This window comes from Pelodiscus sinensis, chromosome Z, assembly GCF_052426305.1.
Source record: "Pelodiscus sinensis isolate ZL-2025 chromosome Z, ASM5242630v1, whole genome shotgun sequence".
Taxonomy (NCBI): Eukaryota; Metazoa; Chordata; order Testudines; family Trionychidae; genus Pelodiscus; species Pelodiscus sinensis.
The window spans coordinates 28,958,219-28,970,970 of NC_143085.1; the positions used below are offsets into that span (position 1 = coordinate 28,958,219).

Here is a 12,752-nt window from a genome sequence, read left to right on the forward strand (position 1 = left end):
TTAATGCTAAGGCAACAAATATTCCTTGGGGGGGGGGGGGGAAGAGTCAGGTCAAACAGACAATCAAATGAGTGCAAACAATTTGCACACATTGACAACAAAACTAATAACATTCAAACATAAGCATGGTCGCATATTAACACTGCAAGTAAAAGCTGTATATTTAGTGTTGTCCAAAATTATTTAGCCCATAAACAAAGCATGATATTCCAGTAAAGATTTATTTTTCTTGACACTTTTCTAAAAAAATATTTTAAAAAGCAACATCTCAAATGAAAAAAGGTAGAGAATGCCCTGGTTAACTGTCAAGAGACAAAAACTTTTTTTTTTTTTTAAGAATGTGTTTATTTATTGAACCTGGGTCATATTTAGATTCACAAGCAATTTTAAATGTACATCTTAGAATTTAATTTTGAAGTGTTTCACACAAAAATATTGGCACACAACAGTTGCATTCAGGTGTAACTGCCACCCTTTTTAAAGAACTGCTGCAAATGTTTGCCCAAGGTTGAAAAAGTTTACTTGGAACATGAAAACCTGTAACAAATCTTAAATTAATTATACAAAACTGTTGTGTGTTTACTTGTAGACCTTTCCCCTTTTTGAAAAGATTCCCTAACCCTTCCCCCCAAAAATAAAAGATTACAACTAATATACATCAGTCACAACATAATCCTGGATCAGCACCCACATCATAGACAAGTCTTTAAATGTTTTCCAACCCGGAAACATATCAAGAAAGAAAAGGAATTTTTCACATAAAAACTGAAATACACATGTGCCTGAAAAAGAAAAAACACACCGGTACTTAGCATTATGCTAATGAGGACCAGAAAATGGCAGAAAATAACGCATTAAAATAAGGGCTGCATAGCATAGACATAAAACCCAAGAACCATTAACCCTTTGGCATCAGATATCCAGATTTCCTGAATACTGGTGCATTCTGCAATAGTGTCAACAGTATGAACTTCAGACCTACAAGCACCACGGGGTTAATAACTACTGTTTGCCAAGACACTGCACACAACTGACTGATAATTATAAAACTGTGAAACTAAAATCACATAATTGTCTGGTAATAAAAGGAAAGCATGTATTTTAATGTCAATTTTTTAATTACAAGAATTTAGGGAACAAATCAATTTAATTAAGATCATTACTATAGGTTTTTTGTGTTCACATATGCATACTATGCTGGAAATGTCAGCCGTCTTCTTTTCATTATTAGTCATATTGGAATGAAGTTCTGCTGCATTTGCTCCTTCTGGGCAGTATATCAAAGTGAAGAGGGGAAGATTTTCATTCCATAATGTCTACTGCAGGATTAAAGATGTGAAGAATGCAAATAGTCACCTAATGACCTTTTACTGCTTCCCTAGACAGAATTGCAATTAATTAAGAAAACAGAAAAAGTTAGAAAAAGGCAGTAACAATTCTTATTACTACATTTGCAGTCTGTTTCAACCTCGCTTAGCATAAAGACTAGGCAGATTTCAAGTGAAAAAATTATGCCACTTAAGTGACAAAATTTTTAACACAGCTTTTGCTACAGAAGGTATATAAAAACATTTCATTTTAATCAGGAACTTAAGCAAATAAGTTTTATAGTTCAGAAATCAGGGTTTAGAAACTAAATGACATTGTTTTGTGACCAAGATGTTTGGTAGACAGTGAAGTGAGCATTTGGGATCACAAGAAAAGTTTTCTTAAACAACTCTTCGGACTTCAAAAAATCTCTTCAGGTAGTAGATTTGTCCCAGTGTCATGGCAACTAGTACAAGGGCTTCAAAGAATGACCAGAGGACCACTCTGCTATTTGTGTTGTCGTTAACTGTGGAAGGGGGAAAAAAAACAGAAATACATAACTACTAAAATATTTAAATAAGCATGGTGCAAGGTATTTTATTTAATAAGTTCTATATGGTTGAGAGCAAGCACTATACATACCTATGGATTCATCCATACAACCATTAGAATGCAGTATACTCTGCATTCTCAGTCAAGTAAGTGGTCTAGGGCAGTGATCACCTGGTCTACTACTGGTAGATCTAGAAACCTCTGATAGGTGATCTTGATGGGTTTGGCCACATGGCTATAAAGTGCCAGCACTTCAGCTGCTCCTCCTCTCCCCACTACAGGCAGTCCCCGAGTTACGCGGATCCGACTTATGTCGGATCAGCAGTTACGAACGGGGTTTTTCTCGCCCCAGAGGACGGGAGCGGCGGGATGCCCAGATGCGCAGCAGTCCCGCCGCCCGCGTCCTCCAGGGCGAGAAAAGCTGCTCCGCGTCTCCCTAGACTGCTGGGGGGGCTCCAGCAGACCAGGCAGACGCTGAGCAAAGCCGCGGAGCACGCGGGCAGTGGGACAGCCCAGACGCGCTGCGGCTGTCTTTGCTCCCCTTCTCCCTGGTCTGCTGTTTCCAGCAGACCAGGGAGACGGGGAGCAAAGCCTCGGAGGACACCGGCAGCGGGACAGCCACAGCGCGTCTGGGCTGTCCCGTTGCCCGCGTGCTCCGCGGCTTTGCTCCCTGTCTCCCTGGTCTGCTGGTCTCCAGCAGACCAGGGAGACGCGGAGCAAAGCCGCGGAGGACCCGGGCGGCAGGACCGCGGTGCGTCTCGGTCCGCTGCCCGCATCTCCCTGGTCTGCTGGGGGGGGAGGCGCAGCTAGTGCGCCCCCCCCCCAGGCTTTTCTCCCGACGCCTGTGGTAGAGCAGCTGGGGTACTGCCAGTTGGTCCTGCAGCGCCGCTCTGGGCGCTACTGGACCAACCCGGCAGCACCCCAGCTGCTCTGCCCCAGGTGTCCTGAGTCAGCCGCTGCTGGTCAGTTTCAGCAGCGGCTGAATCAGGACGCCTGGGGCAAAGCAGCTGGGGTGCTGCTGAGTTGCTCCAGTAGCGCCGAGGAGCAGCGCTACTGGAGCAACCCAGCAGCACCCCGGCTGCTCTGCCCCAGGCGTCCCCAAGTCAGCCGCTGCTGAAACTGACCAGCGCTGACTACAGGAAGCCCGAGGCAGAGTTGCTCTGCCCCAGGCTTCCTGGAATCAGCCGCTGATCAGTTTCAGCAGCAGCTGACTTGGGGACACCTGGGGTTCTTAAGTTGAATCTCTATGTAAGTCAGAACTGGCGTCCACATTCAGCCTGTTGAAACTGATCAGCAGCTAATTCCAGGAAGCCCGGGGTAGTGCAACTCTGCCTGGGGCTTCCTGTAGTCAGCCGCTGGTCAGTTTCAGCAGCGGCTGAATCTGGATGCCAGTTCCGACTTACATACAGATTCAACTTAAGAACAAACGTACAGTCCCTATCTTGTACGTAACCCGGGGACTGCCTGTACTGCACTTCTCTGGCCCTCTCCTTAGAGCTGTTCCCCCAGGAGCCTTCTGTTTGCCAAGCAGAGCTGGGAAGGGAGAGGATGCGTGCTGATGTCAAAGTGCCTCCTTCTCCCACCCTGAATTCTATCTCCACAAAGCAGAGAGGGGGCACAACAGGACTAGGGATAGAGCAAATTTGTCAGCTGCTTTTGGGAGTGGTGCAGGGCCAGGGCAGGGGTGAGCCTGCCTTTGACCCACTGTACTACTACCAAGGAGCCATCTGAGCTAAGCAGAGCCCAGCTAGAGCAAGCTCCAAACCCCTGCCCCAGTCATGAACCCATTCCTGCACCTCAATCCCCTGCCCTAGCCCTGAGCCCCCATGCATTGAGATACCCTCCCAGAGCCTGCACCTAGAAACCCCTGCATCACACCAAATGCCTGCCCCAAGCTCAGCTCAGAGCCCTTCCCACACTCCAAATCCCTTGATCCCAGACCAGAGCCTGCACCCCAACCTGCTGCCCCAGCCTGGTGAAAGTGAGTGAGGATGGAGTGAGCAGGGGTGTGGGGCCTCAGAGAGGTGGGGCAAGGAGCACAAAGGAAGTGGGGCAAGGACTGGGTTTGAGGTAGATCTTGGATTGCACTTAAATTCAAAAAGTGATCTTGTGTGTAAAAAGGATGGAGACTACTGGTCTAGGGTGACAATGTTACTCTCAAAAAGGTTAAAGCTGACATACAGGACACAACACTATAAAATTACAGCTACAAAAGAGAAAAGGCCCAAAGGTCCAAGAAGAATTTGCCAGTTAAATGTCCATTTTTCCAATCCAAAGGCCAATTCTCATACTGGACTCATATTTTTCAAACACTAGAAGCTCTTTCAATCTCAACATCAGTCTTGTGTTGAGGCATCATTCAATGTTCTACCTCATCTTCATGTGGACAGCGACTAACCCAGACAAAATTTATACAAGTTTGATGACCACACACCTGGTACTTTACTCATCTTTCTTCCCTTTTAAAGTAACCAGAGTTAAGATGGTATTCCAATTTATTTATTAAGTCTATCAAACCACCAATCTACAGTCAGTACACATTCCAATATTGATAAAACCAAAATACAGCAAACTGTCACCAAAACTGCACTGTTTGCACATACAGCAAAGCATTTTTTTAATTATTATAAACATTTAAAGAGTTTCTTGGCATGTCAAGAGTGAAATATTGCTCTCAAGTAAATTTCTAGAACAGTCCCACCCTGGTAGTAATAGCAAGCTGTTTGAGTTATATGACAACTGGTTTGCCATGGAGTTTAACTCACTTTCCTAGAGTCTACTGTATCTTCTACATCCTTTAAAGAACTGCATAATGGCCATTGCAAGGAAGATAGTAAATGGATATGGATCATGGATATGGATCATAAGGAAAAGTCACTACTCACAAAATGTTAAGTCAATTCCTTTACAGTAATCATTATTGACTGAAGCATCAAGATACATTCTTCTTAGATGTGAAATTATGAACAGGGACCATAACTGCTAGAACCAATGTAATGTATTAATAGAAGGATTTAATAACTGGATTTTGATTGATGATTTCCCCTCAGGAATCTGCCTTATTTTCACCTAGCCTTTGATTATATGGTTCTCAAATTTTGAATTTATGAGGATAAAGAGAAGATGTTAGTTTACATTTATTAATAGTGATAGAAATGTAGCCGTGTTAGTCTGGGGTAGCTGAAGCAAAATGCAGGACAATGTAGCACTTTAAAGACTAACAAGATGGTTTATTAGATGATGAGCTTTCGTGGGCCAGACCCACTTCCTCAGATCAAAAGTGGGTCTGGCCCACGAAAGCTCATCATCTAATAAACCATCTTGTTAGTCTTTAAAGTGCTACATTGTCCTACATTTGTTAAGTCATCTCTTTAGAGGAAAATTGTATGTATTGAATTTTTTTTTAAATTAAGTTCCTGTACAGGAAGTTCTAATGTAGAAATAAGGGTTTCACAAGAAAACAGATCTCCCATTTATTTGTATTGGACTTATTCTACCTGCCAATTCTATTTTAAAGTAGTAAGGATTGAGTTTTAGACCTTGTCAACCTTCCTCACATGAGTAGCAGTAAGTTCCACTAACATACAAAATTCTACCTCTGTATAAGGAAGACAAGGTGAAGTAGGATCATTTACAACATAATAAGCCAGACTTATTTTACAAATGAAAAAATGTGTTTATTTACCATAAGGAAACATATTACTGACCTTGAGATATTCACGAACATATGATTTACTAACTGCAAATAGTTCCTGCTTTATCTTTCACATTTCACACTGGTAAAACAGATAGACATTTTGCATAACAGAGCTTATTATACTGGAGATAACCAGATTTAGAGAATAAAATCAAATAAAACCACGTACTTGCTCTGTGTATTCTCTCACGAACTTCCATGTACTCTTGTTCATGCTTGACAGCTGTCATGGCCACTGCTAATTCATTAATCATTTCTTCTAGCTTGTTCTGATGAGCTGCAGAAAAATGTAAAAAGATGTCAGAAAGTCTGTATTACTGACATACTAAAAACAGCTTCTCCTGAAAGTGGATAAATAGTTATACTTAATACCATTCCATAGTTAGTTTTGTAAAATGCATAGTCTATATAGCTGAAAACTTTTCAACCTTGTAGGAAAACATTCAGTAAGTAGATCTGATATTGAAAATGACAGGAACAATATTTTTAAAAATCCCAAAGAATCACATTCACAGGCTTATTCCTTTACAATTTTATTTTACTTTTGAATAGGCCTTTTTCTCCATGATATGTGACTCAGAGACCAGATCAGGGTGATCGATATTATAGTCAACAGACACCAGCTACCAGCCTAGAATGTAGATAAATTTTGCACTCTGCTTCTCTGGATAAGTGTATAGGTGTATACAAAACACAATATCTTAAATAGTACAGAGTTTTAATGCTAACTTGCCAACAGCACAGCAGTTGGGAATTGAGTTTAAACTAGTGATGTTGGCTAAACAAGATGAGTTTCTGAATAAGCGTATTTGGCCATTCCTCTTGTGACCTTCCTTTGTAGTTAACACAGGGGAAGAAATCAGTTCTGCAGAAAGGCACCTCTCTTTCTAGGCATTAGCATGATATGATAGTGGCCTGATAATGGAAGAAGAAAATAACAGCAGGTGATTATAACGACTAGGGATGGCTCACCAGATGCTGGGAGCAGAGATCCAGTATTTTAGCCGTTTAGCTGTCAGATGACAGTAGTATATTGTTTACTGCCTTCAATGCTCAAAGCAATGTGCAACTCTACAATATTTAGATTTAAAAAGTGTACTTATCAGAATTCTCTAGCACCAAGAACTTCAAGTCAATCTCCAGAGGTAGATTTTTGCTACTAGTTCTTAAGATAGCTGGCAGGACTTATGTAGAAGTGCAGGGCAATTCATGTGACATTTAAGGGCAATCCTTGAGAGCCCCCCATACCATTTACAAGTAAAATGAATGTAAGTATTTTAAAAGCAGCCTTAAATGCTACATGAAGGATATTTCTCTTTCAGTTATAAGAGAAAGAATAAGGCTGCTCAAAAGTCATATGTTTTAGGAAGAAAATAACTCATGAGTTATTAATTCTGACATCAAAAAAAAAATTTATAATTCCCTGAGGAATACTGACCTTACCTTACAGAAATCAAGATACACCACCCATTTCCATAGCCAGCTGGTTACTGCAATATGGGTAGCTTATTAGTAAGAACGAAGATTACTCCTTTATGGATTGTATAAACATGCTGAAAAGATACTTACTTACAGGCAAACATCTGCCTTAAGCTAAAGAAGCTAGATTTGTGTCAGTATTCTGCACAAAAAGTATGCTTTTCACAAACTTGAGAGAATTCTTTAACTCTCTCTTATCTCAGTTAGGAAATTGTTAAATATTTCAAGAAAATGTCAAGCACTCACTTCACACATGGGTTACATATCTGCTACAATAGAAGTCAAAAGGTATTACTGTATTCTTGCAAATGATTGTACTGTTGCATGATTTTTTAAATTTTATGATTAATGTTTTGGGAAAAACTGAATTTCATTCTGAGGTAAATTACATATGTTATAATTTTTCACTTACAGGTTATGCATTAGCTGTAAGATATTACAAGGAAGTTGTTCATTCCCCTCCAAAATGCTCTCAATTCCCCACACCTGCTTTAGTAACAAAAAGCAAAAACTACAAAATATCTAAAATTACTGGATGTTCAGTATTTTAAATTGAATTCTACTTAACAGAAACTCAATTATGTCTCCTGTTGGCCATAAATAACCACCTGAAGACAAATATTCATTAACAGTTTAAGGGCCTGATCCTGAGAGATGCTAAGCACCCAGTCCTCTCAATGGAAATTGCAGTTGCCCAGCATCAATGAGTATCAGACCTTCATTTTGTATAGTTTATTAAAAAAAAAGACATTCTCATGCTAACAAACAGATGTTAGAGAAGAAGAAAAGTTAGATGTTAGTGAATAAACATATGCAAAAGACAAGATGCTAATGAGCTTTCAAAAAGCAGTACACATACCATCCCAGGTATCTCCACCACCTAGGGAAAAGTGTAAGAGATGAACACAAGTACAGGACAAAAGGCTGCAGATAAACCAGTAATTTACATGGCTCGGAGAAAATTACATATTAGCACACTTATCAAAGAAATAAATTAATGTATGTAGTAGTCTACATACTGCTGACACCTGAACTGGAAATTGGAGGGTGAAACTGAGGAAAAGACTATAGAACGACAGCATTAGTGTCTGCAAGCAACAGTGAGATTACCTGGTCATTTTACATTACATTGTACAGTAGCGTCTAAAAATATTTTGACCCAGTTGTAGCTGGCTCAAGAAAATAGCAAACTAAAGTGACTGAATGAGATAAGAATTCTGGATTTTCTACTGAAATATTTTGGAAGGATGAGTGCACAGAACAGGTTCTAAAATTAATCTTTCAAGATCACAAATCAGAACTATTTTGCTTTAGAAGTTCTCCTCACCTTCTGTCTCCATATCTTGCCCTTTTGGAGCTTCTCCAATATCAATAGTGAACATCACTATCTTAGGAGTCATGGTGGACATTCTGTTGCTAAAACAAAACTTGTAAGTTCCATCCATGTGAGCAGCAAAGGTGTATTTTCCACTGGACTCGCGATCTCCTTTATAAATTCCTTTATTATCAGGTCCTGTAATCTGTGAACAGAAAAAAACATATTTCACTACTTTGTATGCATCTTGAAGGCATACATTTAATAAGAGGAAATTTCAATTAAATTCATGATATTCCACCTGGACACTGCACTCCTACAATTGCTGGGCAATGTCAAAATAATCTATATAATCTCTTACCTTCCCCAGCCTCAATGCAGCATGACATTTTTCTATTCGCATTAGAAGCTTTCAGAAAATAACTCTGTAAGGTGATGCGAAAGGTTTTTTACCTGCCAAGACTTGCATTATTTTTCAATGGTCCATATTAGAATCCAAAATTAATCATGAGATCAATGAAGGCAGAGGAAATGCAGAACCCTAACCTCCATTTCTGACAGGTAAGTAAATTATAAATGAACCTACTTCCTTTTGACATGTCACTGTCTTTAAATATACAATTCTGTGCTGCTGCATGTGCCATTTTGGGGATGTTATGGAGCCAGTATACTAACCACTTGTGGTCATTAAGATCTTAAGGCTCTGTACTTTTGTCAAAAAGTGCAGAATCCTTTGTCTTGGCTTTTTCTCATTATATTCTGCTGCCCTACATACCATGAGTTTAAACTGCATTTAATAATTTTCCTAAATACATCTCCTGACTATTGTATACTGTCACTGCATAACTGAAGAGGCACCAAAACACAATATTCTATTGCTACATTTGGTCATTCCCCTCACAAAAACTCTCAACATTTTTCTTCCTTACTATATCCAACTTCCTCTTGTGAAAGCACTCAAGATAAGTTTTCATATTTCCAAATGCAGTCAGCTTTGCAGTGCCTGATGAAGAGATTCTTCTTGTAGATTGATTTGGGATTCTTTGAAACAAAGTGTGTAGTACATTATTGTCCTACTGACCTGGATTTTTTTGGGACGGGAGTGTTAAAAAATTAAGATAATAATACATAACATGTCAGTCAAATCCAACTTAAAGTTAAGTCAACAGTTCATGCATCAAAACAAAACATACACCTCCCCAAATTAATCAGAGCTATTCCATGAGAGGCACTCTCACCACATCCATTGCTAATAGAAGGCTTATCTTGAAAACTTTCAAAAGAGGATGTGGAATGAAGAAAGGAAGATTTGTAAGAGGTGGTTTTGTAAGTCCAGTTACTGGACAATTGCTTTCTACAGTTGTGTTGACAATAGAGTTAGAGACCTGAACAATTTAATCTGCAGAAGAAATTTTGCCTCTTCTGGAGATTTGGACATCTCACATAACCAGCAGCAGGCTTCTGCCAAGTAAGAATTTGGTAGGTAACCCTGGAACATAAAGCAATACAAGTGGACAAAGAAAAAACTATAACAACATTCTAACCAATTGTTAACAACATGTTTCTGTCTTCGAATTTATCTCTATCACGGCAGCCCTCATCATCTCTTTCCCTAGCTTCAAAGCTACATATCTCCATTACTAGCCATTAGATTACCATCAGCTCAAGATGCAACCTGTTGCCTTTTCCCCACTACACTCCAGACTGCCAGTGGTATCACCTCCCTGATCTCTCCTTCCCTTCCATGGTTACACTCAGAATCTCCTCACACCACATCAGGGCACAAGCATATACTATCCTATCCTGGCCCTTAAAGAATCCTAATATTGCCCTTGATAAGACAAAGATTGATACATCTCTGATCCTTGAAGCCACAAAGCATCACTTTATCGGATCAAATAAAGCATAAGTTTACCATTCTCTCCTCAGCACAAGAAGTCGGCGCTGACTTTAGCTCTGGACAGTCCATGCGCCCTTGGATGAGTCAATAGCAGAAGCAAAACGCCCACTCCCACCTGAGCAACTGCGCCCCCCAGCCATATTTAGCTCCCCTCTCGCTTTAACAATCAGAAGCCCCCAAGTGCAAGGCAACGACCAAAAGCGCACCCCAAAGCCAGCCATTATCAGAACCCATCGCTCTCCCCTGCAGCGCGGATCACCTCCCCGGACGGGCCTGTCTCTACCTCCCTCACCCCCCATTCCATCCGCCCAAGGTCAGGGCGCAGCGCCAGCACCCCGCAGATCCGCTCCTCCACACCGCGCTCTCACTGCCCCTATCCCCAACCCGGCCCCCTATGGGCCGAGTCCCCCGGCTCCCCGCTTCTCTTTATCTCCCCAGCCTGCCCCCGCCCGCCTCACCTCCACGTCGATGTCCAGGAAGCCCCCCTCGGCCACCTCGAAGATGAGCCCCATCTTGGTGCCGGACGGGACCCGCTCCAGGAAACACTCCTCCGCGTGCGCGTCGATGCTCACGAAGTAGCCGGCAGCCGGGGCCGAAAGCGCGGCCAGCAGCGCCAGCACCGCCCTCACCGGCGACATGGCGGAGCCAAGGGGGACCGAGCAGCGCGGCAGAAAGGGGGGGCACTTCCGGCTCACACCTCGCCCCTTCCGGGGCACGGGGCTACCGTTCATAGGCCAAAACAGACCCACTGCCACGTACAGGCTGAGCTACGGTGGCCACCTGGGAACATAGCGGGCTGGGCGGGGCCAAACCGCGAACCGTTTGAGAGCGACGGGGGGCCGCGCTGGTCAGGAGGCGGGACGGTGCTCAGCAGGGCCAATCTGCGCACGCGCGGGCTTGGCGGGGACAGTTTGGGCGGTTGGCGGGACTAGAGACGAGGCCTGTCAGAGCTGAGGTGCGGGGCCAGGCCGCGGTTCGGTGAGACCCGGAAGGCGCTGTTAGGGCGAAGGACCGGGGGGCGTCAGAGCCCAGCCTGGGTCGGGTTGCGCCGCGTCCCCTCAACCTGGGCTCGCTCCAGGAAGAGTTTTGGGGTTCGCTGGGCGGGCTGTGATCCCCTAACTGCCAAAGCCACAGCAGCTGCCTTGGGCGGAGGGGCGCGCCACCAGGCAGCCGCTGCTCTCTGCAGAATCCGACGCTACCGGGCAGGGCGCTTCGCCTGCACCTGCCCTGTGGAAATGCCCAGGAGCCAGACCGCTGCACGGATACAAAACTGGTATCGGAGCCGGTGTTCCCGGCAAGCGGCGCACTTGTGCTGCCGCTCAGGGGAGATTCAGATGCCTCCCAGCTGATGAGCAGAGCGCCCAGTGCTAGGTTTTGTGTCTACTGGTGGTGCACATTGGCGTGTCCCCTGGTGCACATAACATTATTCTGCCCCTGGGTGGAAAAGTCCACACGTGGAAAAGATTAGAGGGAACATTGATCTGAAGAAAAGATCCGTAGATATCCAATTCTTGGCAGGCTTCTAGATGCAAAATTGGTATCCAAATATGAACTGCAGCTATAAATTGGATGTCTCCCAACTTGCAGGGCTATACCAGTAGGATCTCCCACCCCATGACCTGTCTTGACAAAACTCCCATTTGTCCAGTAAGCTAAATATTTCCTTGTCCTAGCAATACTATTTCTTGTATTTGGTCAACTTCTGTTGTCCAAATAGACACATTTTTGAGGTACACAGATATAGGAACTGAAGAAGAACTTTGTGTAGCTTGAAAGCTTGTCTCTTTCACTATAGCAGGCCAATAAAAGCTGTTATCTCGCCCACTTTGTCTCCTGACCTGAGTATGGCTACAACAACAATAGGAACAGTTATCATTTATGTCTTATTTGGTTTGTGCTTAAGACAATCACTCACAGCTACTTCCCTGCCATGATCAGGCAGAGGGCAGAAACTGAGGTCTAAAGTTGAATAACATACACCAATTAGAGATAATACTGACCAAAACTGAGACAGTACTACTTATGAAAACTTATATGGATAAAGCGCTTTGAGATTTTTAAGTAAAAGGTGCTACATAAACGCAGTGTATTTGAGGGCCAACAGAAATATGACCAAGAAAATTCTCATGGAAAGAACAGAATTGTAAAATTAGATAGCTCAAGCAAAACATGAAAATGTGATAGATAGAGATATTGTATTGGATCACATGTGTTTTTTATTGGAGGATTGATGCTTTCCATGTGTTAACAAGGACCTCTTCTGTGTTTCCTTTTGCTAATATGGAAAGAAAATAAACAACACTGCCAGTCATAAAAACAACAGTCCTGTTTGATTTCATTGTTTCTGTTGCATCAAGCCAACAGAAGAGATGGAAAACTAGTGTACAATTTGACTAGTGTACAATTAGTGTACCCAAATACCTATAAGCTGAGACTTGACAAAGAACAATTTGTGATTAACATTCACCGAAGGCAAGATGTATGTATCAACATCACATGTA

General features: G+C 42.6%; 1 protein-coding gene across 2 annotated transcripts; it reads right to left on the reverse strand.

Moving 5' to 3' along the window:
- Positions 1-320: 320 nt before the first annotated feature.
- TMED2 (transmembrane p24 trafficking protein 2) lies at positions 321-10,961 on the reverse strand. Of its 2 annotated transcripts, XM_075898532.2 has the most exons (5): positions 10,710-10,961; positions 8,364-8,556; positions 7,896-7,916; positions 5,727-5,834; positions 321-1,834 (listed from the first exon to the last, which is right to left on the reverse strand). In XM_075898532.2, exons 1-5 carry the CDS (start codon positions 10,887-10,889, stop codon positions 1,710-1,712), a joined length of 627 nt encoding a protein of 208 aa, XP_075754647.1. In that variant the 5' UTR covers positions 10,890-10,961; the 3' UTR covers positions 321-1,709. The 2 variants fall into 2 exon arrangements, with proteins under 2 accessions (XP_075754647.1, XP_075754648.1); XM_075898533.2 differs by lacking the exon at positions 7,896-7,916 and having other exon boundaries at positions 10,710-10,956.
- Positions 10,962-12,752: the final 1,791 nt, after the last annotated feature.

Excerpts from the sequence above, each read along its gene's own strand:
- TMED2 (XM_075898532.2), bottom strand. The coding sequence starts at position 10,889 with ATGTCGCCGGTGAGGGCGGTGCTGGCGCTGCTGGCCGCGCTTTCGGCC. Across the intron at positions 7,917-8,363 it reads GCAAGATATGGAGACAGAAG|GTGGTGGAGATACCTGGGAT; the intron begins GTGAGGAGAACT and ends ACTTTTCCCTAG. Across the intron at positions 5,835-7,895 it reads TGGTGGAGATACCTGGGATG|CTCATCAGAACAAGCTAGAA; the intron begins GTATGTGTACTG and ends ATTTTTCTGCAG.